This window comes from Aythya marila, assembly GCF_965140915.1.
Source record: "Aythya marila genome assembly, chromosome: 1".
Taxonomy (NCBI): Eukaryota; Metazoa; Chordata; class Aves; order Anseriformes; family Anatidae; genus Aythya; species Aythya marila.
In genome coordinates, this window is record NC_139042.1 from 56,835,236 (window position 1) to 56,862,498 (window position 27,263).

General features: G+C 34.2%; 1 protein-coding gene across 2 annotated transcripts in view; it reads right to left on the bottom strand.

Annotated features, from left to right (window-relative positions):
- The window catches only part of FGF14 (fibroblast growth factor 14), a gene marked incomplete at its 5' end in the record, with an annotated part of 237,742 nt that overhangs the window by 89,124 nt on the left and 121,355 nt on the right, over nt 1-27,263 (bottom strand). For both annotated transcript variants that reach the window (XM_082775697.1, XM_082775696.1), the window contains 2 exons: nt 3,092-3,195; nt 12,810-12,920. In XM_082775697.1, the coding sequence (XP_082631823.1) occupies nt 3,092-3,195; nt 12,810-12,920 (215 nt within the window). The remainder of the gene's footprint in view (nt 1-3,091; nt 3,196-12,809; nt 12,921-27,263) is intronic.

The following is a 27,263-nucleotide window of genomic DNA, read 5'->3' on the forward strand; positions in this document are numbered from 1 at the left end:
TGGTCTCTGTTACTGCACCTTCATTTTCCTCTTACTGAATACCTTACATCAGACAAAGTTGGATCACACATAATACCCTTCCTGTCAGTGTTGTTGCTTAATTAGTCAATATTATGTGAAGCTTATGATAAAGATAATTGAGCTGACAATTCCAGCCTCTAAAGAGAGGCATTAATATGTAGGATATTCTCACAAACTACAGTTTTCATAGACTGTGAATGGAAAAAGACACTGAGACATTCTCCAGAGAAGGGCTATACAAGACTTCAGTCTCAATTTAGAGAGTACAGATACTGCATGGTATTAATATTAATATTAATTAATAATATTAATATTGATAATAATTAATATTAATTAGCTTCGATTTTTGGACATATTTATAATTAGTTGGTAAGATACCTAAATACACAAAAGTATTAACAAGTGCTTCTATTATTTCACACATTTTTCAATGATGTCAGTTGTCATACCAAACTTACTTTGAGAAAACATTTTTTCTCCCAGCCTCCCCTAAATAACCACGGGAAAAACACTTAATACATAGCTTCTGCATTGCAACAGATACACAATAGTGACCAAGAATAAAAAAATAGTAAAATAAAATAAAATAATAATAATAATAATAATAATAATAATAATAATAATAATACAGCAGAAAAACACTAAAAGAAAGTGATTAAAAATATTTTTCTGCAAAGGACACTATTTAGAATATTCTGCATGCAGTATTTTTTCATCTTGATCCTCAGGGAGAAGGTTTTATTCTTTCTGATGCTTTGTCTTCTACGCATTTTCTAATGCATTAGTCTCTAAGCTGAACATAGGCAATTACTAAGATCAAAACATATAGTTATTTTTTTCAATGCATTAACATGAAACTATCAAACCTGTGTTACAACACTGATATTTTGAAATTACTACCTATAAATTTGCATTAAATTCCAGAATATTAATAGATTTCAACTTTGACAAAAGTATAAGTTGAAAATCTTTTGTAGAAATACCAAAACCAAGCCTTCCACTCAGTTTTTTGATGTCTCTTCTCTTTGTCACCTTATGGGCCGCTCATCTTTTATTCTCTGTACAAGGAATAGTAATCAGTACATTCCAAACACATACATTTCCTTACCTCATACAAAGTAAAATGACAGATCGAGACACTCTCCCAAGAAATCTTTAAATGAAATATGTTTAAAAATAAATAAATAAAAACATCCACAGAACAACATTCAGAGGTGCTTAATGAGTTTCCAGTAACCACAGGAACATAAGAAGTCATTAAGTCCAAAAGTCTTGCCACCAGTGGCAATTAAAATTACACAATCTTGCAATACGTTATACATGGATTACATTTTCCATTTATATCATCTTATATTCATATCCATGAGACTGTTCACCACCTAAGTATTTCTCAAGAAGATGATATAGGAATAAAGCAATTCAGATTCCCACTGGTGTCATGGAAGTATCTTGTTAGATGCTTTAAGGGTCACGTTCATGTCTATTCGAAGTTTGGATCCAGCCACCTCTTGCTTTGTACTTTCCATTCCTTTCCTTTCCCCAGATGACACCATTCATTTAACTTGGCCTGTCTCCAAAATCATACACAAGCACAGGGGACCCCAGATTTTTTTCATATAGGGCCCTCCTTGCACAGTAACCTGCCAAGAAACTGATACATTTTCTGAAATTTATAGTTTTTTCTGAAGGAAGAAGAATTAACTTCAGAAAGTTTTGGGCAAGAATATACTCCAACACACAACAAAGTACTGTTTATCATACTGAAGTGAACTCCCCACATAAAGTGTTGGAACTGAGAATTCAGAAGAGCATTAATGCTACCAGCTCTAGTTTTTGTTTTTTCTTTTTTCTTCTAGCTTTCTTCTGTCATAAAATATTGCATGTCATATGCTGTCTTCCTCTGATAGATTTTTTTATTATTGTTTTGAACAGAAGATAAAAAATGTTTCAGATCATGCTGCTCAAGTTTCCAACAGATATTTTAGAAGCAACAATTTTCTCTTTGTCTTGACATTGACATTCAAGATTAGTTCCATTTTTTCTCCCTAATTAAGTTTTCCAAGACAATTGTATTTTTGAAACAAACAGAATACTTTCCCTGAGGGCATCAGAAACTTAATCTGTCCAATTTCCTTTCAATGGATATTGAAAACAAAGCAGTGCATTGTAACTCAGTAGGGAATTCAGTACTACGTGACGTAAGAAAAAGAAAAGATACTATGAAAATAAATTCAACATAGAGCGCAATGAAAATATAGTCATGAAAAATCCTTTAAGACACCTTTTTAAGACTTGACAGAACTGCCTGTTCCTATTAAACTTTTTCTCTCTTCTAAGGGAGGTTAAGACACGAAATTTACACAAAATTGAGGATTTTTGTATTCATAACAACACACTGACTGAATAGCATTAAATCGTTTAGAATAATCTAAAGGATCAGATCCAATCAGTTTATATAGCAGTATTGCTTATGACTCTAAATATTTTTTCTTAAAGTTTGTTCTACAAAGATACTGTCTTTCACAGAACTCATATTTTTTCTGACACATGACAGAAAATAATCCATTATGCTAAGAATACAGTTATAAGATTAAGATAAACAGTACAGCTGTAAATGACTTTTTATATGGAATTTATAAGTCTTATCTTAAAATAAATATAACTGTTGTAGCAGCTTTTGGATTCTGAACAACAAACCCCTAAGAAAATAATTGCAGATCTTTATTTCCAGATTCTGGAGAAATTAACTGAAAATAATAATTTGTGTTGTGTTGCATGCAGCCAGTATAGCCTACCAGAAAATGAACTCTGCAGAAGTCTTAATCAGTACTGCTAACAGACACTCGCATACATGAGACAGTAATTTCTACTACACAGTAATTTCTACTACATACAATTTACAGATGTACATACAATTTAGATAAGTACATGAGTACACGGGTGTGTGTACCATGTGCATAGATAAATATAGAACACTACAGAACTTCTTACAAGTGACTACACATCGATATTACAGTGTAGATTTCAGCTTCAGCTGTGCCTTTTGCACAGAGTTCAGAAAGGTACTTACTGATGTGTAGAGGAAACCTTCACCATTTAGGGCTATATACAACCCGGTTTTTACGCCCTGGATAGCAACAACTCGAAGTCCCACTGGTATAAGGTTGAATAATGCTGTGAAGAAAAAAACATGACCAGATATGATCAGATATGATTCATAGTATATGAATATACTATGGTTATTAAAATATTTTAATGAATAACATTGATAAAAAGAAAGACAGGTGTTTCCTTCATTTTTTTTTCCTGACTTTAAAATTAAAACTATTCAGAAAATATTGTTTTTAGTAAAGTTAATCCTTAAAATTAAAGCCTAAATATCTATTTAGCAGTAAGTCCTGCAATATTTCAGTATTAGGTACAAGTGCCAAATAGCAAATACAAAGCAAATACAAATACAAGCACTGCAGCCACAAGTATCTCAAATGATCTGAAAAGAGTCAGAGACAAACATTTCCTTCACCAATATAAATGGATCAGACGGGTAATGCTTGTGAGATACCCTGAAGAATACATACCTTCCTGATTCAGGCAAATATATACATTTTTTATTTTCTTAGGCAACTTTATGTTACCAGTTTAAGATGTACTCTTATCAAGACTGCTTTTAAGGGATCGTGATTTGAAATCTAAAAAAATTACTTGGTTTTGTGAATGGTATATTTGGTACAAGCCTCAGGTAGCTGCTTGTCCTACTTCAGGAAAGTACTGAAATATGTGCTTGACTCTGAAAGTGTATAAATATTATTGAGCTGAATATAAAATGTATTCAAAGGCATAAGTTCTGGAAAATCATGCTTTGAATTAAAAAATAGATAACAGCAGATACCCTAGCAATGATGTACACCTCTGTAACAACAAAAGCAGACATAGCTTTGATTCATCTGAAAAATACTAGTGATGGAAAGTTCACTACAACAGAAGAAAAACTGGTATAAGTAAATTTTACTTTCAATATATAAATTCTATATCAAACCATCTTTTTAATTACAGAAGAATGAGCAAGGAGATTTGAAAAATCTACTTTCTCCTGAAAAACAAACAAACAAACAAACAAAAAAAAAGCAACCAACCAAACAACAACAAACACAAACAAACAAACAAAACAAAACAAAACAAAAATCACAGAATCATAGAATGGTTTGGGTTGGCAGGGACCTTAAAGATCATCCATTTTCAACTCCCCTGTTATGAGCAGGGATACTTTCCATTACACCAGGTTTGCCAAAGCCCCGTCCAACCTGGTCTTGAGCACCTCTAGGGATGGGGCATCCAAAACTTCTCTGGACAATCTCTTCCAGTGCCTTGCCACCCTCAGAGTGAAGAATTTCCTGCAAATCTAAATTTCCCCTCTTTTAGTTTAAAACCACCAGTCCTGTCACTCCACTCCCTCACTTAGAGTCCCTCCCCATCTTTCCTGTAGGTCCCCTGTAAGTACTGGAAGGACACTGAGGTCTCCCTGGAGCCTCCTCATCTCTAGGCTGAACAACTCCAGCTCTCTCAGCCTTTCTTCATAGGAGACCTCTCCAGAGCTCTGACCATCCTCTGGACCCACTCTAACAGATACATGTTCTTGTGCAGGGAGCCCCAGAGCTCAACACAGTGGGTTTTCATGAGAGCAGAGTCAAGGGGGAGAATCACCTCTTTCAACCTACTAGCCTACTTCTACCTCACTTCAACCTACTTCTTCTCACACAGGATATGGTTGGATTTCTGCATTGCAAGCACAATACAGTTGTGCATTGTAAGAACAAGCAGCTAAATGGTATTTACAATTCAGATCTAGAATCACAGCCAGAAGATTAGAATATTCTTCAACAAATCTTTTAGACTGCGCACTGCATTCACTGAAGTTACCTGTGTTAGAAAAACAAGACACAGACCAATTCTTGTTCTAAGAATTATTCCAGCAAACACACCTATACTAATTTTACTAACTCATATCAGGAAACCAAACGCAAAGCACACATCAAACAGTCTCTGAAGAAAAACCTGGATGTGCTGAGCAGTTTTTCACTGTGGATGAGTCATGGATTCACAATTACTTGGATGAAAACCAGAAGTGCAACCGCTGTGTTAAATGTAGGCAAAGATAATAGTTGTACCAAGCCAAGTCTCAGGAACACAGTAATACCTACATTAAGTTCCTCAAACTGTAGGAATAGCATCCATAAGTGCAAGCAGAAAGTGTGCACTATGAGGCTACTTGTAATTAGAATGGCAGTGGTAAAGCCCAAATCAAGAGAAAAAGGGCAATATGTTTGCAGTGGTTAAGTGTATTTTCATAAAATGTGAAAACTCCTGGGTCATCTAAGGACATAAAGTCACAGATAAAGCTGATCAAAGCAAAAGCTGATAAAGCTGATCAAATCTTTACAACTGAGAAAACATATGGATATACTATTATAATTTAAAGATAGAAGTGGATGGGAAAAAAAAAAAAAAAAAAAGGAAGAAAAAAAAAGAAAAAAACACCCTAACACCCTTTCCTCAGCAACAGCAACATTCTCTGGAATATTCTCATGTATAAAAAGACATAGTTCCATAAGATTTTTTTTTCTTTTTAGGAAGTCAAAAAGTGAGCCAGAAATTGTCATGGCACCTGTAGAAAGAAAATTGTATTAAAAAAAACTCTGGAACAACAGAAAAGTTATGGAACAGAAGTTTCATACAAACAGAAAAGTTATGGATTTACAAAGAAAAATAGAAGAGATGAAATCACATAAGAATTAGCACAAATATGTAGTGTTTGAATTTCAGTAATTTCTGAAAGTCTCAGTCATGTTAGGTTTTTACTGGGCTGGTCTCTGTAAAAATACTGCATACAAACAAGATTCCCTCTCTAATTTATAAAAGATAAATGTAAACCAGTGAAATATGGTAGTAACAGACAAGATATCCTACGAGTATATAGGTTAAGCGCTACCTGACTTGAAGGCTTTCAAATGTTCAATATAATTTGGAAGTTTTAAAAAATAGCTATTACCTTCAAATGAAACGATGTGAAAAACAGAAAAACCACTACACAGGGTGGTGTAGGGTGTGTCTGTCACAGTAAAACTAGGTTTTGGAGCGAATTTACCATCAGGCCTTTTTACTCAGGCTGAAAGGACCAAGAAATAAATGAAACAGAAATGGACAAAGAGGCAGCTAATTTTGTTTTCTTTCTAGAAGAAAAGAAATTCCAGGATATACCTGGATATGAGCACCCTATAGAGGCTGGGCAGCAAATATTTAGGGGATGTCAGGAAGAAAAAACAAATATTTTTATTATGAAAAAGGTGAACACACACACACACACACACAAAATGAAAAGCTAGTGAAAAATAAACTTAAATCATAGAGTTTCTGTCAAAACTTGTGGAATGTACACTTCATTTACTATACTACCCATAAAAAAAAAAAATAAAAAAAATAAAAATAAAATAAAATAAAATAAAATAAAATAAAATAAAATAAAATAAAATAAAATAAAATAAAATAAAATAAAAAAGCAGAAATAGGAAAAAAAAAAAAAAAAAAACAGGAAAAAAGAAAAAAAAAAACACATTGAAGAAAAATTAGTAGCCTGTAACATAGTAGTGTTTTATGCTACCTATAAAATTACTGGAGTGGCTTATAGATGCTGGTGAATTTAGAAAGCAGTGAGGAGGGGACATAATGTATCTTCTACTGCCACCAACTATTAATCAGAGATAGTATGAGCTGCTGTAATTAGTGTAAGACCATAAAATTTTAGAGTGTGATATGAATTGCTGTAATTCTGCACATACCAAATATTCAGTATTTACCACAAAAGCTTTCAGACTTTGGAGAAAGTAGGGAGGCTAGTCTACTATTGATTGATAAATGCTCAGCAATGTGCTTCACACTGAGATCAGCAAAGCATGCACCAGTAATGTAGGGCATGTGATTTTTACATGCTCTGAAGCTGGCCAAAGGAAAATCACCTTCCTCCACAGCCAGGCTGTGCCATTCTCCACACGAGCAAGACTTCGGTGTCCAACTGCAAATTTCAAACCTTTCTAGGATTTTCTTGTGTTATTCCCCACTCTAATAAGAACCTGCCTTATAAAAGCAGAAAGCTTTCCACAGTTTGCTGGCTTATCAGATCTGCACAGCCAAAGCTCTACTCTTACCTAAGTGGTGGTAAAAAATAATTATGCCCCTAGCTTCTGTCTGTCTTTTAGACAATCATCCAAAACCAAAAATAAATGGGGAGTTAGGTCCCTGAACATCTTGATTTTTCTGAACCTAGCCCAATGAGTACACTGATATGCTGAGAGAGACAGCACTCTTAATCAGTCAAGAAAATACAAATCTGCACAGTACTCAATTCTCTTATGCTTAAGTATAAACCCTGGTAAATCCACCTGCAAATAAGAGGCGGGAACATCAGGGAAATCAAGAGAACCAATAGACAGAAATGGTGAAAGTAAAACACTTTCTCCTCCAAAGCTCTGAGCCTGTGCTCTTTTTTTGTGTGTCTCTTTTGTATTCCATCTAATCCATGATTGTAAAGCAGATGAATTTACTTCCTTTTCTTATGCCTGCGAGCCTACTTTCATCACATACAAGATCAGAACATGGAGGCAGAGGGCAGTCAACCGCAACAACTGGCCAGAAAAGAGAAAACTTTTCATTGTTACTCTTTTAGGTATCAGGGGGGAGATTTGCTGGCATTAATTTGAGTTGGATTCTGATCATTCAAAAGTTTTAGCCAAAGCTATAGTAAAAGCCCTCTTTTTGATAAGTAATAAATCCTTCCTTTACTTGAGCAAAATGTAAACGCTTCATTTTCCCTATTTCCCCCTATTGTGTTGCCATCATAGTATATTAACTTTAAATCTGAAATGTCTGAATTTAGATATTTAAATATCCCTGTGAAAGTCTGTGTAGGTATGACTGACATAGCTACAAGAAAATTGCCATTACAGATCATTTCTTTTCTCAAGAAACATGCTAGAAACCAATTGCATGAGGCTTATTAACTTCCTGTCCGTTCTGCATGTGCGCTGCCCTGGTGTCAATTAACAAAACTTTCCACAGCAATTTGCAATCAGATCAAGGCAAGTATTTCTTTAATATATTTCCATCTATGGGCCCACAGGCAAAAACAACAACTCCATCTGAACATCTTTTAGACTAATGATGAGTGCAGGGAGGTTGATATTTAGAGATCTGTACATCCATTTCTCTTGGAGCAAACCCATTCTACCTGACAGATGTAACACAAGATGTAATTAAAATGCACTTTTTATTGTGGCTGAACATGGCCTCCATTGATCCTGTCATACTAAGACTATACTGATAGGAGAAATGGGCTTTCCTAAATTCCAGAGGTTGTGTTGAACAGATGACTAAATGCCTGTGTAATTCTTTGAAGACTACAGTACTGCAAAATTCAGACTGAAAATATTTCAATTTAGTAACACAAATTTAAAAGCATTAAAAGTGTTGTTTTTTAATTCTTATATACTTTATTTCTAATTACCTATTTTATCTTACAAGGATGCTGTAAAGATTATTTATTAATATCTTCAAACCAAAATGTTCTAGTGGTACGTACCTTAGATAAACATTAAAAAGTTAAAAGTTTTACATTCCATTTGGAAGATATAAACAGAGAATTAGGAGCATGCATTAAAAGATTAAAATAAAGGAATGTTAAATGGGTGCGTGATTTCTTGAACGTAAGCTCTTCTAGGTACCAGTTGTCATGAAAGAAATAAAGTGTGGTGTTGCATAATTAACCAAAAGATGTGCACAGCATAGCCAAATCAAAGTTTCTTGGGTAATCTTAAATTTGGCACCTATTGTTTATGAAATAGGGCTAAAAATGAGTGATGCCTTTTTAATATATTTTAAATATTACTGTAATTTCATACAAGGCATGAATAGCAACATTTGAATGTTAAAATGAAGATTATCATGGGAAATATCATAATGCTGAATTTTTTCAGTGGTTGTCTGAGTTCACATATTGTCTTCACATGAATCAAAATAAGCCACTGCATTTCAAACTCAGAAATTAAAGAATTAGAATTGCTTGTTTCTCAAATTTGATTATTCTTCCTAGTAAACCTACCTTTCATTTGTGAGACAAAATGCTGAATATAAACTAAAGCCTGAAAATGAGACTTTCTGGATGGGGAAGTCATGAGGGGAATGTAATGCTTGTTACCAAAAGCACATGGATATCTATTTCTTTATAGTTTCTCTGCGATAGGTTGGTTTTCCAAAGCAATAATGGTGAAGTCCCTGGAGATCATTGTGAGCACGTGCCCCCAGTATAAGTTTAATTTTCAGCAAGTAATGCTGAGAATTGCTGTAAACGATAAAAAATTATGACTCCTACTACTCCTGCTGAGTAAGATCACAGTAACCAAGTCTACTACTTTAACCACAGACACTCCTGCTTTCATTAAAACAAACAAACAAACAAAAACCATATACCAGAAACTGTAAGGCATTGAATGAAGGAAAAAAAACAGCTAAAGGAAAAGAATCAATGCAATGAAGCCTCTTTCCACATATTTCTGTGAGTTTGGCAAAAATGCAGACTGTACATACAAGATAGTTTAAACTAATAGTCTTATTTTGAGAATAAAAGGAAACTAAGCAACATTAACCAATAGCTGTATTAGTTCATACTCTATCACAAAACATAACTACCTAAAAAATACATAAAAAGAGATATCAACAATAAACTGAAACTCATCAATCCATTCACAATGGTTGACACTTTATAATGGGTTACTCTTCAACAGCTGACTGAAACCACAACTCATTTTGATTTCAGATAGCAGCAAAAGACCCCACTAAGGAGGACTAGCTTTAAAGACAAAAATGAGTGTTAACGTAACCACTCAGTCTAAACAGACTACATTTTGATCTTTCTCTGCACTGTCTCTCCATAACCATGACTCCAATAGTATGTAACATGTTTACTGGTATACATACAAAATGAGTACAAAAAGACCTGCGCTTGAGGGAATTTTAACTTTAAGCAATGCTTTTACTGCTTGATAAAAGAAATTTCAACAGCACAAAATGTAGAACCATAACTAAGCTTCAAACAGTTTCCTCGCTGAAAACAAAATCCTCTTCTCTGTCCCTTGCCATTCACTCACTTTGGTTTCTTCAAGACAGTGAACTACTCAAAGGCTGTGCAGGTGATGAGGACTGCTTCACAGGCTGCAGTGACAACGAATAGCGCAGCACATGCCTGGAAGGCCTGGCAGAGATGCATGCCCTTCAGCAATCTCAATTACCTCTCTTTTTATGAAACACACTTCAAACAGAAGTCCTCCTCACCACCAAGGTAAGTGTACTGTCCTATTAACAGCTAATATATGTCCATCCCTTTGCCCACTGGGTACATTAAATAGGCAGACTACAAGCACACTGGTCAGAAGAATTTTCCCCTCACACAGGAGGATTCTTCCTTTACTGCTGCCAAACCTTATTTACCGATTTACTTATTTTCTCAGACATGAATTATCATGATAAAGAGCTCACCAAATAACAGATCAGAAGATGAGAAATTATATCCACAACAAAATTATTTTATAAAGTAAAAAAGAAAAAGGAAAAACAAAATATGCTGCAATAGAGAAAAATGATAGAAAATAAAAAGTTCAACAGGTCATGGACTGGGAATGGAAAAGAGCTAAGGAGAAAGATTGACAGTGCAAAAGAAGTACACATAATCATATATTCATGACTATACCAGATGGATCAATCTTTTCAACTGCTGATACATTGTTGATACTAGTCGATATACTGGCAAAATTCAATGTGAAGATTGTATGTTTTCCTGGCAAACAACATGGATTTTATACATCTTTATGGTGTAACCTAACTATACTATAAAATTGGACTACTGCAGAAATAAACAGTGAAGCACACCAGATAGAGAGTAAAAATCCTTTTGTAGAATCACTTTAGCCTAAAAGCCATGTTGAATTAAAACATTATATTACCTAACAGTATTTATCCAAAATATGGATTATATGGATTACATCCAAAATATATCTGGTATTTGGTTGGTTTTGGACAAGTTCTATGTTTCAAAATATTTATTCTATAAAATATTAATTCTGCATTTTGGAACAACTGAGAAGAATAAGAGACTGGCAGACAAATGGAAATCCAGAAAGAGATGGAAGAGAGGAGAGAAAAGACAAATAATAAACAAAAAAGGGAAGATTTGTAAAGCTGACAACAGAGAAAAGAGGAAAGGAAGGCATGATCGGCTAGCTTTGCAAAGATTCAAAATCCACAGATGTCTAAGATTAAAAAAAAAAAAAAATCCAAAATTTTTGCCATCATACACACCTTTTCACTGAAGTGGAAAATTAGAGAAAGACAGGAAGAGAGTGGAAAAGGAGAGAAATAGGAGCTTGCACTCTAAGACACATTACTTAGATCTCATATAAGTAAAGCTTCTCTAAAAAGGAATAATCTTGTCTGTACAACATCTTAGTATTTGGTCCAGTACAGAAGTGGGCATGAGAGATGAACACACTAAGGAAATGGGAAGAAAAAAAAACAAGGGACAGGGGGAAACAAACAAACAAAAACACACTTGGAAAACAAACACAGAGAGAGAAATATTCATCAAAATAGATTAGTCAATTATTTTTCTCAATTCTAAAAATAATATAACAATAAGGGAAGATCATGCTATCTGCTGATGAAATATGTTAAAATGACAGCCATGCATTAACAAGTAAAATAAGGAGCATTGCCAAAGAAAGCAGAAGCTTCAAATCCCTTAATTTCTGCAGCCTAATTCCAACATTCTTGAGGGAACTAAAGACTTATTTATATATGCATAATAAATAGATAAATCCTTTGTATTAAAATGCTTAAAATAGACCCCAAGACCACATAGAAATATTGCTTAAATGTTCCATTATCATTGAACTAAACAAAATACAAATGCTCTTTTCAAAATGGAAAATTAAAAGTCAAGTTTTTCTAGAGTAAGAATACGTTTGTTTAACATTTGCAGCTGAAGTTATCAAATGTATATATGTCCGTTCAATGAAAATATGTGGCAGTATCATAGGAAAAGAATACCAAAGCAATGATCCACACTGCCCATCAAGACCACTCTTGTTTAGAGTATTTTTGAAAATTGTAGCAGTCCCCACACTGGCAGAAATCCTGTTTAAATCACTGGAACTCTTGCTAGTGTAGGGACAGACTGTAGGATCTTTAGCTCCAATTCAGCAAGGCACTTCAGCCTCTGCTTTAGACAGGACTTTGATAGCTTGGCACACATTTATTTGTTTTGTTGAATCGGTGCCTGTATGATCAGATTTTCAAATATGTTTTTTTATTCCTTTATCTTTTGTTGTTGTTGTTGTTGTTGTTACTTAATCAAAAACAATAAATTTCTGTTAAATGTATAGTTTTATTTTTTTTTAAATATTACATGATTTTACCATTTTTATAAAAATATCAGAAGACAACACTGGCCTAAATATCTCACCCCCAAGATCCATTGGCACTTACACCTTCAGAGGGAATACATTTAGGCCAGCATCCTGCACAAGATGTGCCAGAGGTTATTAGGCTTCCAATTGACAGAACCCTCTTCCTTTTGACAAAACACATCAGAAACCCTCCAAATACATTAAAAGTGTGTCTGCATGTATACACTTGAATGATTCAATCTGCGTGTGCGATTAAGACATTCCCCTATGACATTCACTTACTAGAATTACTGCTGTCATCCTTGGTTCCATCGAGACTTCCATCGGGGTGCATTTGCAAGTAGTAGCCTTGCCTGCAATATAACCTGGTCACTATACCCTTGAGCTGGGGATCTGAAAGACAAACATATTTTGTCACTAGCCTCAAAACTTTTTCCAAGACTTATCCCTACTTCTCTCACTGTAGAAGGAAGTTTGGTGAAGCACCATTGCTGTCTTAAAGTTGTACTAGAACAAGATGGTTCCTGATGGAGATGGAGAAACATCTTTCTGCAGAGTATAATCATGCCAGTTTCATGTCCTGTTCTCTGTCTTAAACATCCTTAATTACAATTAACAGAGGTAAAACAAACATAAAAATAGAATACACCAAACACCCATAGTCAAAAGACTTAAACTAGATTAAGCCCTACAAAAATCGTAGCTTTCAGCAACAAGCAGCAAACCTTACAGAAGCCTACAAAATTAAAATGAATGAATGAATTAATTTATTAACTACTTTTATTTAATACTTGTTAGTAACTTACTGTACTATCACATAAGTTCTAAGATTATGTGCATGAAAGCATCTGTCTCATTTCACTCTCTACCAGAAGTCATAAACTTATCTGGTACAATATTTTGTGAAAATCCCAAGATACCACTCTAGAGGCAGATATGATTCACCTGCTCCCATCCCCCAGGAAATAACAGCCACGATCACGGCAAGGTGATTGCCATAACTCTTTATGAGATTAAAAAAAAAAAAAAAAAAAAAGAAAAAAAAAAAAAAGAAAAACCAAACCAAACAATAAAAATACCTGAGTAAGCTAAAATTAAATGGGAATTCAGGTAGCTGAACAGCTAAGCTACCTACAATTGTAAAACTTGCCAAGAATTGAGTAGGTGTTACCAAGCAACAACTTAGTGATTCATCTCAAGGATGGTGCCTTACCAAACCACTTACTAAGCTGCTGAAGATTTGGTTTAGTGATGAAGAAAATGACATCACATCTTAAAAAAAAATAACAGCGCTACACGTGTGATACTGCTCCTAATATTGATAACATAAACTATTAGGCCCAACTATAGCCATTCAGTACAATATGGTATAAACTTTTGGGGACATTGGCATTAAAGGCTTCTACATCACATTATGCTTAGCTCTGCAGTAATGAACACAAAGACTTTGAGGCAGATACGTAAAATGAAGAGATGAAATTTTAAGTAAGGCAGAAATGATTTTCATGCAACCTGTAGCTAGAATATAAAATCCTCCTTGAATTTGTATATAATTGCTCTCACAGTCAATCATGCTGTGTTACTTACAGTATCCTAAGGGAAAATGAAAATAAACACTAATAAATGAAATTGTCTCTAAGTGGAATGATCTAAAGTTTTCTACAGAAGCTGAGTTCCATGAAATGTGCATGAAAATGATACATTTTTCTTGAAAATACGAAGTCATATGAAACAATAAACACATCTAAATTAAAAATATAAGTTTAAATTGTAAATATCATAGAAATATTAACACAAACTGTTGAGGCAAAGAAATAAAGTATTTTGTGATAAACAAGAACATTAAAACTTTTCTTTTGCTTTTAAATGAAAATTTTGATTTATTTATACTTTAGCAAAAATTGCTCTGTCTTTATATGAGAATAATCAATTTAATATATATAAATATAAATATAATAAATTTTATTTTCTTTGAAAGTACTGCCTTAATCAACAATATCAGGCAAACCAAAAATATTTTCATCATTTAAAAATTAAAAGTGAGTTCCTCCTACACAGGTGCTATTCTTTTCATCACATTCTTTCAGTACACACTTCCAAATTGACAATTTTAAACATACTTGCTTTATACATACTGACATTGTATCTTAAAAGACTAAAGAAAATAACTAAGGCAAAATTATTATAACCAGAGCTTTAAAAAGTATTTACAGGGAAAAAATATCAATATTTTGAAAAGCTGTTTCTATACCTAACAAACAAGAATTAAATCTGATCTTAGCTTAAAGTATCCCACAGGAGGGCAATTAGTCAATTCACTATCACCAGTTGTTTACACCTACCACTACAAAGGAAAAATGCAAAATTTAGAAGTGATTTTCAAAGTTATTCTTTATAGTGATTCTATTTATTTTTTAAATTCTCAAATAAAATCTACTTTGTTACAAGAAATCACACAATCATGTCTATATTTTCTCCAGAAGCATTACTTAAAATTAAACCAAAATTTACCAACTATCCAAAACTGTATTTGAATGAAAATAATTTGGTGAATAGTTATGCATTTCAGCTAGCATTTCAGACTTCATATGGTGGGGAAGGGCATAAGTCCCCCATTTATTTGTTCACTCAAGTTCAAATATAGCAAAACAATAACTATTATAACATGAGACAAGAGGACCTCAGTTGTGTTTTATCTCATTTGTATACAGTTTTAATAGTTCTAGTTGTCAGAGAATAGTCACAAAACAGCTCTTTCACTCAAATATTTCATTCAAAGCTGGAATTTATTACTAATAACATGATATTAATTAATATTTTGATTATGCCATATAGGTCTCTATAGACCAAAACAAGGACAAAAAGGTCCTTTTTCCCACAAAACATAGCAATTGCAACTTTCTTCTTACTTTTTTTTTTTTTTTTTTTTTTTTTTTTTCCTACAGATTATTAGAACCTTGTTTACCCATTCTCCTAAGAAGGTCTTTTCTATTTCAAGGTTAAAACTAATAAAAAAAAAAAAAAAGAATCATAGAATTTTTACAAGTTCTTGATTGTCATATTCAGTTAAAATTACACTTCAGGTCTACAAATCAGAGTAAGAGACGAGCTAAATATTTAAGCTGAACAGTGCTCAAAATACTGAGAGAATTTGACAAGACAATATGTTTTTATTTTGTTTTTTATTATTTTTATTTTAGGAAAAATTAACCCAAATTTAGTGAGGGGGTTGTATGAAATGACTCATTAATCTCAATGCAAGTCATAATAAGCAATAGTCAAAATGCCTACTCTATATAGTCTGAAAATGGATTAAATGTCTTAAAAGAAGAAACAGACAATTTCGTCAGGCAAGGAATTCATCTCTTCACCTTGCAGAAAGATAAATGATTCTTTCAGGTCAATTTTGAGATACTTGGGCAGCAAGCAGTACAGAGAAATCCTCTGGTCTCTGTATTGTTACAGCATTTTATCTATCTATTGTCAGTTGATAATATTACAGAAACAGTCTCAGCTTCAGACAGTTTGCAAATGAGTTTCTCAAATCCTTCTTGACCACACTTATTTATTTATCTTTATTGTGCATTAGAAAGCAGGAGCTAATAGCAACACCCAGTAATACCAACAAAAGCCTACTGCTGCCTGTCCTCAGGTGCCCGATACCTGGTGCTTGTAACTCCCACCACGCTGATGCAGGTAGACAGAAAAGCAATTATCCTCACCCTTTACTCCCCACACATGCCTTTTTCTTCTCACATGAAAGAGAAAGGAAATGGCAAGAGAACGCAACCATAAAACACAAATTATCAGGATGAGAATGGATGATCTGATCAAATAGCTCCCATTTATCATATTTTTTATTATAGATTTTATGTTAATGGTTCTATGGTAGTCTTACTTGTGTCATCCAGACAAATACGTGAAAAAAAAAAAATACATTAAATTCTAAGCACTTTGACTTCAGCCAAAAAGAACAAACAAAAAACAACAAAAAAAGCCCACTTCACCACGAGTCAAAATTTAAAGTCAATGCAACATCTCCTAATGGTTTTTATTGATCTTATTTTAGGTCTGCACTTCTGATTTTGAACAGTTCAGTGTGACAATAATGCAATGCCCCACCATGGAGAGAACCATTCTCACTTGTAATGTTTAGAGAAATCCTATAAAATTTTGGAAATGTTCTCTTGAATGGACAAATCAACACATTTCCAAACCTCTCTTACACAGCAACCTGCATAAGAGCAGTCACTTGCAGCCCCTTTTTATTGCTGCTTTCTCTTGTCAGCGGCAGCAGCAGGAGGTATGATTGCAGTTAGCATGCACACTCTGTCAGTAGCCTGATGTCCTCAACAAAGATAGAGTTTAATTAATTAGTCTTCTCTTCTCTCTCTAATAGTGGCTACAAAAACTGTTTTGTCATCAAGTCTTGACAAGTTGAGTACAGCTTTTGCTTTAGAACAATTACGACATTTGATGTTTTAAATTAAAAATATTTTCTGTACATAAACAGAATATTTTTAACATCTCCTCTTCCCTCACCTCTCCTCCTAATGCTGCCAGGACAGATCTCTTCAGAAATTTTATAGATTTAAAATAAACAAGGTTACAAACTCATTAGAAACATGTTATAGCATTTACCTTTCATTTCAGACGTAGATAAACTTACAATGCTACAAACAATGGCAGGTATGCCCATAGTGTTTTAACACCATGAAAAATGAATCCCTTAGAATACACTGAAGTTTTAATTTTACATGAAACTCCTTGTCTTGCTTTTGGTGCAAAAGTTTAAGTCTTAAAACTACAGTTATATTTTAAAAATTATTTTTATTTTTTACCAGAGGGCTTTTTGTTGGTTTTGTTTGTTGTTTGTTTGTTTGTTTCAGCCTGGCATAATTTACCTACTCCCTCTCTTGAGTAAATAACCTCAGTATATTTGAGCTGGCAGACAAATGCTTAATGGTTGCTTAATCTCATTCTTATGGAGAATAACCTACACTAACCAGTTAATTACCAGTCTGTCACAAGTTCGTCAATGAGTCACATGAAAATGTATTTAGAGTATTTAGCAGTGTTTATAGGTAAATTGTGCTCATATTGCATAGCATAAAACTCATGTTAACTGGTAGCTCCATGTCTGTCACATTTTACTTGCACTTTATAATTTGTATTTCCCTCTTGCAGTTTTTACTTTTGGATAGTTAAGTACTAAAAATACCACTCACGCTGGTCCAGAATAAACCAGCCACCTTTTTTGGCTCTCTGATGATCCAATAGTCACTTGCCTATCATTTTTTTATTTTATTTTATTTTTTTTTCTCTCTGACACAGTCTGCATTTGTTAAGAATCTTCTCTCTCCTGTTATACTTGATTTGAAATATTAAAAACACTTCTAAGCTTTTTTAGGATTAAAAACAAACAAAACCACAACCGTATCTAACCTGTTTTAGGATTAAAACAACAACAACAAAAAACAACCAAACAACAACAACAACCAATAAAACAAAGCAACAACAACAACTAATGAAACAAAGAGCAACACACAGATTTCTTGGGAAGTTGTGAAGCACAGTGCCCACCTGAAACACAGGCATGTCTCACCCCCTCTACACTGACCTACCAACTAGTACTCGAGGCCCAGGATGTGTAAAAGGCCACTGCTTGTCACCTTCTTACAAAAGAATTCTGACAGTACTGTTGTGTGGAGTTTTGGACTGGGATTTCTTGCAGTTTCTCCTGCTGAAGCCATTCTATATCATAAATTAACTGCCCACCACAGGAGGCATTAGAGTCTATGTGCTAGATCATAGCTGAAGGCAGCCTCTAGCCCTTCATTGACATCTGTGCATAAACTCCTTAATGTTTCATATTAATGTATGAAGATCATATAAAATTTTAAAATGTGTCAGTACTACTCAGTAATTTAGAAACATTTTCCAACAGGTAATTCAGCTACAGAAGGAGGGACCAAATCTAATGTAAAATAATGTTTCATTACTTTTTGATTCTCATTTGAAGTATCCCTGTTCCTGTTGAAACACTTTTCCCAGTATCAAAAAGTTGTCTTTGCAAGCATATTGTTGATATTTTAATTCCAGCAGCACTGAGAAGCAAAGGTACAGTCAATACAGAGAACTACATCATACTCCTTTCTTTTTGTTTTTGGTGCAAAACCTGCTGTTTCCCAGCACACAGAAAAGAATGTGCTCTTTAAGGATCTTTTGATCCTTACACAATCACAAAAGAAGGCTTCTTCAAACAAGTATCCAACCAATGAAGAGTTCAAAATGCAAAATTTTGTTCTTCGTTTAACAATGATAAAAACTTAAATGCTCATCTAAAACCCCCCATGTCCGCCCGCCCCCCATGTTCATTCTGAATATTAAACTCAACTGTTTGTGATACAGCTCTTGCATTCAAAAGCCTTACACACTCCCAACTTCTTTATAACTGCAACTGTCCTGTCAGTCTCTAAGTGTTTCCAATGTTTTGATCTTTTGTTTGCTTGTTAGTTTTGTTTTACTTTCCATCTCTGATTCTAGTGTTAATGATTTCAATATCTCATAATACACAACAGCCAACTAAAGCTTAATTAAAATATTTAAAAAAAAATGTCTTTTAAAGAAAATTTTGGCTCTGTTCAGAACGGAAAGGAAAAGGATATAATGTGAACTCAGAAAAGCAATAGTTTCCATTATTCCCTGTTCCCATAAGTAATAATAGTACTTATCCTGAAATGCTGTGGCTTTGTTATTTCTCTGTGCTCACTTATTTTTCTGTCCTCTCAATGATTGCAGAGCACTCAACTTTGGTGTTTATTTTTAACTCTACTTTTTGTCCATTCATGCCTAACATCACAAACCCATCTCTCACAGAGCCTCGCACTGAGAACATATTTAAGAGGGACACAAAGTCCTGTCTGTCTGCACTGTCATCAACATTTTCACTGAGTTGATGAAATTTCTTGGTAGACTATGAAACATGTTGGAGTTAGGCAGAGTGGTTGCTTTTTGTGAAAGCATAGCACTGTACCATTTCTGCTGGTGTCTTTGCCTTTGTATTGGGAATGTCTTTATGTTAACTGCACATTGGGATCTCTTCCTCCTGTGTGCACGTTTTTTCTCTAGGACTTACAATACATTTCTAACTACATGAAATTTGTTTCTTGCCATGTGGTTTTATGTGAGCAAATGTGATTGTCAATAGAACTACAGCAACTTGACTTCTTGCTGGGATAATTTTTATCTGTTCAAATTCACAAGGTGATCGGATTTAATACACTCGTCTATCGCATAATTATTAACAGTCTCATTTACCAGCCTTTTTTTTTTTTTTTTTTTTTTTTTCAGGATGGGAAGGGAAGAGGTTTAGGTTGTTAAGAGAACACACGGTTTCCAAATAAATATTCTAGACAGATCATGTTTAATTTTAGTAACTTTATTTAATAATTTGCATTTATCTTCCTACTGGACTATATTGTACATTTCCAATATTTTTGATCTTGCAACATATGACTTTATTTTCTGCCTAAATACTGTCTTCTACTGTTGATCCATGTTTCTTCTATTACACTAAATTTCAAAAACCTCTCATTTCTCATTATCTAAAATACCTGATGATATGTTACTCAGTTAACACTAATAACATTTAAATGGAATTAACAGTTACCTAACAGGCATCACCTTCCACTGACTCTAAAAATTATCTTTGTGAGTATAGCACAGCTATACTCATGCTCTCAAAGTTTACTTTGAAATGGTAATAAGAAAATTCTATTGTCTAAGTTCTATTTTACACCAGCTTTGCTATTGTATTTTTTATTTAACCTTTTAATTTTATATAAGACAAAAAATATCAAGTTTTATGAATCATCTTGTCTGGAAAAACATTTTCTACTATTTTGTTTAGGATGCATTTTTATAGTTGAACATCTTAGTTCTACCTAGTGTTTTCTTCTTTCTAACTTCTGACAATAAAACATTATACAAAATATTGCTCAGCATTCCTCTTGAAAACAAAAACATTAAACAATGGATACTGGGTTTGAGTAATTTTGTGTCCTCATTTTTGCAATGGGCTCCACTTTGGTAAACCTCCCATAAAAACGCCCCATGATGAAAAAAAAAACAGACCTTATTTTAGTCACAATCAGAAAATATCAAGGCACCACAATGTGACAGATTCTATTCCCATTTAATTTATGTATAAAAGTTGACTTATGTGTTGCACTTTAAATCAGTGCCTAAGTGGATTTTAAGAATGAGATTTTTCTGAAGATGTCAGTACACACTGTAAGCACAATAGGATGGACATAAATGATCTTTTCATCTTTAGATATATGTCAGGCAGCACCTAACTTGCCAAAGAATGAGTATGATTCTCCCTTTCCTAAATATTTCATCGTTTTAGAATGAACTGTTTAAACATCACATTTATTTTTACATCTTGATTATTGGTCTCCTTGCATGCTGCATCACAAAGCAATGAAATATTTGAAATCAGTCCGTATCTCTTTGACAAACTGACTTAGAGTTAAATTTGGAAATAAATAGTCTATTGAAAAAGTATTCCAAATTATCATGGTTATGCTCAATGAAAAGAGGATAGCTTTATAATTTGCATTCTGAACAACATTCCATTTTCTATTGTTACATGGAGGAAACTCCTTCAATAATACCAAGTGGCAGGGGTCCTTAACTTGTTATTAACTTCATTTAATTCTTGCTAGAATACACAAAAGCACATAAAATGAAGCAGTATATTCCCTCTGCTTAGATATGCAATATCACTTCTGCATTGTGCACCTCAAGAACAGACTGTATTCTATTTACTTTTAGTTTCTTGCCAATAGCACAAAACATCGAAAGAAGGCACATCACTTCTGAGAAATTTTACATTTTTTTTTCTACTGACTAGCCTAAAAAGTGCAGGCAAACAGATAAATTACACTGCCAATAACTGGCACAAAAGAGATTTTATCTGGTTACAAGCAATAGCTAGGATTTGCAATGTATGTCACCGACTCATTGCAGAGCAAAGAGCCTCATTTTTCTTTGGTAACAGAACAACATACAAGGCTTTCCAGGTTTCAGATGTAGCAGTTTCCCAATATCCTTTAGTGCAGCATTCTCAGTTTCTACTGCCACCACCACAAACAGATGCATTACAACACTTTATAAAATTACAAAAAAAATCACAAGTTTTTATTTCCATTTTAGTTGGCTTGAGTGGACTGAGCTTACATTAGTGCAAATTTAAAGACACCCATCAGACAGCCAACATCAACACAACTCTGCGTTCTTTTTCATCGAAGTTGACATTTCAGTACACAAATGTAAACTCCTGGTTAATAAAACAATAAAAGCATTAATTTGTGACCAAATGCAAACAAACCTATTTAATACTTGAAAGGAAAATCACTCAAAAGGAGATGAATAATTACCAAGGAATTTGATTAATTAATTAAGTTTTAATTTTATGTTTAACAATGTATAAACTACAGTGATTAGTTGCTTATGTCTGACAGAATTTACTATAAAAATATTGATCAGTAAACTATGAAATTTCAAAAAAAGTTAAAATTTTCCTTCATTGAATATGTTTGTTGTTGTTGTTGTTGTTGTTATTTAATTGTTATCCTTTAACATAAATCCTCGGTGCCAAACCACATAACTCACCAACATTATCTGAAGATATTTGTAATAAAATACCAACAAAATGTGATCTATTAAATGCAAACTACATTTTAGTCCTCTTCATGAACAAGTAATATTACTGGAGGTATAAATAGGACTCTAAAGATATGAGGTCAGGGTTAAAGAATAATTAATTATCCAATGTGGAATGGATAATACCATTGCGAAAGGAGAACAAATGCATTTCTATACTTGTTACTGGCTAGAAACTTTCTTTATTGTTTAAAATGTTGTATAAAGTAAGATTACAAAGGTCCTACAAGGCAAGCTGAAGTTTGCACTGTTAATATTAATAAAATACATTAAATATTTAGGAAAAAAAATGTGTGTAGGAAAGCATGAATACTCTGGAATTCATTCACACAAAAACTCTATGAAATAATTATCATTATACATATATCATCATACATACAGTACAATTAATAATTATTTAGTATTTTTAAAACATTCCCTTGTTCTTTCACAAAGTGTTACCATTTTCAGTTTAAACTTTGAACAGCAAGGAACACATTAATACTCAAGAAATGTCATGAGTTATAGAAAACAGAACTCCTTGAAACAGAAAAATGGCAAGCTATACTAAGCATTTCAGTTGTTCTTTACTTTTTGCAGTGTAACTAAGAGTTGTCTTGGACTTCTAATTAACAAGGGACCTGCTGAAGAAATAGTAGACATTTTCCTATACTTTATAGTACAAGTTGCGAGAATGCAGTGAGATAGAAAGACAAAAAGGAAAGAAATACATTGCTGTTTTGGTTTTCTGAGATTAAGTTTTCCCCAGAACCTTCCTGTGAGAAACACAAGAATCCTGGTTAGCCTATAGACTGAAAGACCTCTATGGCGTTAAACACAATTGGTAGTCTTAAGAGAAGCATCTTGGAAAACTGATCTTCAGCTACTTTAGCATTACAGATTTACTTCTTCTATAATCATCATTATGAATCAGTGCCTCTTTACTGGAGGTAATTCCTTTTTTTTTTTTTTTTTTTTTTTTTTTGAGTGCAAGATTAACTTGGGCCATGACTTCAAGGATTTTTGTTGTTTGTTTGTTTGTTTTGTCTTCCCCCATCTGTGCTACTATGAAAGTTAGGAACATACAGAAAGAAAAGACTCCAGGAGCTTGGCTTTAAGGAAATCACTAAATTTTGACACTGATATGGGACAGATCACTCATCAAGCCCTTTTTTTGAGGGATCTTGGCGCAAACATTGTCACCTTGCTTCTTCTGAACTACTTTTGCTCCAAGCCTCACTTTAGCAAGAACAACATCAATACAAGCAGCAAACTCCTTTGATGCTTTGAAGTTGAGGCTTCTAGAGAAAAACAATCAAGCATTTGTCCTACCATGATTACTCTGGTTCTCTGGCTATTTAATCCATAAGATTTAAGTACTATCCAGAAAATAAGCAGAACTATACTTGGAACATCTACTGGAAAATGAGCAGATACAGTTCAGGTCAAATAGATTGTTCACTAAGAAGGAATAAATCCTCTGATTCTAAGTCTTTTGATGATTCTCAAAAGACTGAAAAGGTCTGTTGGGTTTTGGAAGAACTCAGAGCTGGTTAACATTTTGGTGGATGCTCCAAAACACCTCAGAAAACATTGAAAGGGTTTTCAATCTCTAAAACTAAAGTTGGTTAGAACATGAACCAGAAAAAAAAGTAGTTTTTGAAAAAATAATCTGAGAGTAAAATAAATAAATAAATAAAAACCAACACAACACTAAGGTCTCCAAAACAAATCTCCCATCCTGTGTAGTGCATTCTTGCTGTGACCTCATAACCTGCTTTTTAATTTTTCTTTGCTTCCAGTATGTCATTGACTACTTGTACCTTTCTTAAGTCTATCAAGTATCTGTACTTGCCCTTTTTCTTACATCATGTCTTTCACTTCCTACCTGCTGTATTCAGCAATCCAGCATCTTCTTCCACCTGTGTATCTTCAGATGTTCTAAGCAGTCAGAAGGACAAAAGACTACCCTCCTTCCTGTTGCCCAACCAAATCTTAACCTTAATAACAAAACATGATTGTAAACTCAAGCAATAAACAAATATGCCATCATTCACATACATCTTCCTTCAGAAATGTATAGAAACAATAAGATTATCTTTAGGCTAACAATACTTTTAACCAGAGATACAAACTTCACCTTGTAGCTACCAGGGAAGTAATACACAGTCTGTAATTTCTGGATTTTTTTTCTGTATACACAGAAACAAAGCAACCAGCAACTTATCAATGCATTTTGTAGAGCAGTGACTCAGAATGAAGACGCATGGCAGTTCCAAATGTATATATTATTCTAAGATTTGTAATATACAACTGGCAAAAACAAAAACAAAACTAAAACATATTCCTCAAGTCTCTGTCCTCAAGAGCCACAACACTTCTATGAAGATGGTTCCCCCTTCACTATCTTCTTGGTCAAAACTAGTTACACCAGCACCATTAACTGTCAAGGTTGACATCAAGTCTCTTAATTATGGATGACCTAAGGAAGGTACTAAACAAAGCAAATTCCATGACTTGTAGTCGGTGCCTTCCAAACACAAAACAAGTGAGAATCCTCTGCTCAGGTATGGGTGTCTGAACTATTTATCCTCAACTCCATCATAGTGATAGGGAGAAATGGGCAGCTCAAGGCATGTTTTCCCTCATTTCTAAAGGAAAGGTCAACAATGCATCAAATGAATTAAATGCAGGAGAGCCTACTTGTCTACCCAAAAATAGGTATAATGCAGTATTTAGCCCTGTTCATCCCCTAGAGACACTGAAGTTCTCAAGTCTTTGGATGAGCCTTCCCTCCCTAGGACAACTCCAGTCCCAGACTATTCGCTTTGAACTGGACTTATGGTATAACCCAAATAGACCCTCTCAGGTTCTTATTTTGTGTCAGGAGTCCCACCTACACTACAAAAATGCTACCATATGGGCACAATTAAATTTAGTTTGCTTAGCACCCTAATCTGGCAGCTGCTGATGTTTCTCACTACAGGGTTTCCATTCCACTCCTTACTTAGAAACTTGTCCTGTAAACTCCCTTACAAAACACACATATTCAACTAGCATGTTTTAAACAGAAATCAAGAACAGTTTTATTCTCTCGATTCATTAGTACTGCAGCAATGTCCTGTTAATTCCAGCAAAGACTGAGATGCTACTGTGCCAGGCAGTACTCAGAAGGGTGAACAGGTATGCTTAGAAAGAACAAATTAGACCCTTTTCTGAATATTAATATTAAACTCTCTTTAAATCTCTTATGCGTCCTGAACATTTGTTATACTGACAACTTAAATGTTATTTGAAGCTGAAAGATTAGAGATTGAAAAGCAGGAAACCCAACCCCAGAATTTCCACAGCAATTTTTGTCCATGCCTGGTGACACTCCAGTGATAGCACTCGTATTGAAGGATATCACTGAGCAGCTGTAACAACTCATGCAAATTTGACACTGTAAGGATGTCTTAATTTGACACTGTAAGGATGCCTTCAACTGAATGTTCCCCTCATCTTTCTTTACTTTCACATCTGGCACCTAAGCTTTCCAACGTGAGAGCAAGGCTTGCTGTTCCTCACTGGGAGCCCAGTGCAGGGCAGGCAGCCCCAAGCCCCACCAGCAGCACTGAGCATGGCTGACACCCTCTCAGCTGCAGTCTCATCAGCACACTAATGCACTGGCACACTAACTTCAAAACCCCATGCTGACACAGTGTGGTGTAAAAAATCCCTGCCTGCCCTATTTCCATTTTCTAACATTCATACTCCCTTGGACAGTTTGATGAGGTGCCTGGAGGTTATTCCATTGTACCTTAACTACAGATGCTGATGGTGCTTCATACTGCAGGTGAAACCCAATAAAGTTTAGTATCACACTACATTTCATCTGTGTAAATACACAGACGTACTGACATCAGACATCTGGTGTAAATACACAGACATCAACAATATAACATAGCATGAAATACCCAACACTTCTACTTTATATTGTAATGTAAATTAAAACTTCAATTAAAACTTCTCCTCCTCCTCAGTGTAGTCAGGAAAAAAAAAAAAAAAAAAAAAGGATATATCTAATTCAGGAAACTGTCTAAAAATGTCTGCTTTCTCTCCAACAAAGCTTACATGGTATATGTTTTTTTTTTTTTTTTTTTTTTTTTTTTTTTTTGAGGCCTTCAAGGTAGTTCTCTATTTCTATACACAAATAATAGAAGAAATCTGTGTTCTAAATCTTGTTCAAATTTAACACACAAGACAAATTCCCTTTTCTACACACAGACAGGAAGGGCATATATGAGCCTTGATTATGCTTTATTAAGTTATTCATTAAAATCCATGTAAGTGTCTTTGTCAAGCAGGCTATACTTGATTTTTCTAAGAACTTATTTTCAGCTGTGTGCAGAGCATGGATTTACCAGAGAAGGAAGAGCAGGAAGGCGGAAAGAGAAGTTAAAAGCTCTCATCACCCTGACTAATACGCTGTCATGCTTCTGGTGACACGATGGCAGCACCCAGTCCCTGGTGCAGGCAGCAAGCACCCTCCCTTCTTTCTCCACTTCCCATCTGCTTTCACACCACAGCTGTGGAGTGCTACAGAACTTACAGAAGGTTTTTTTAGTGCATTTTTCTGTGGACAAACCAGAATTCTGCCACTTTGTAATCAAAGTATCACTTCAGCTGTTTCTACAGAACATAGCAACACAGCAAAGGAAGCGCAGAACACTGGAAAGCAGCTGAGCAATGACTTTCATTTCAAAATAAAGCCTGAAGATTGGGGCCATTCCCTATCTAAAATAAGCATATAGATTCTGCCCACTGTATTACCAAAACAACAGAGTTTTTTATTATTATTATTTTTATTGTCCCTTGCCTTGCCTTGCCTTCCCTATCCCTCCCCCCTCCCCTTCCCTTTTCCTTTATAAAGTTACTTCCTCCTGATAACAATTAAGTAGAGAATTAGTAGCTACTCATGTTGCAGAGGACTGACACACAACTCAGAAACTATTTACACCATATGACTAGAAACTTTTTACACCA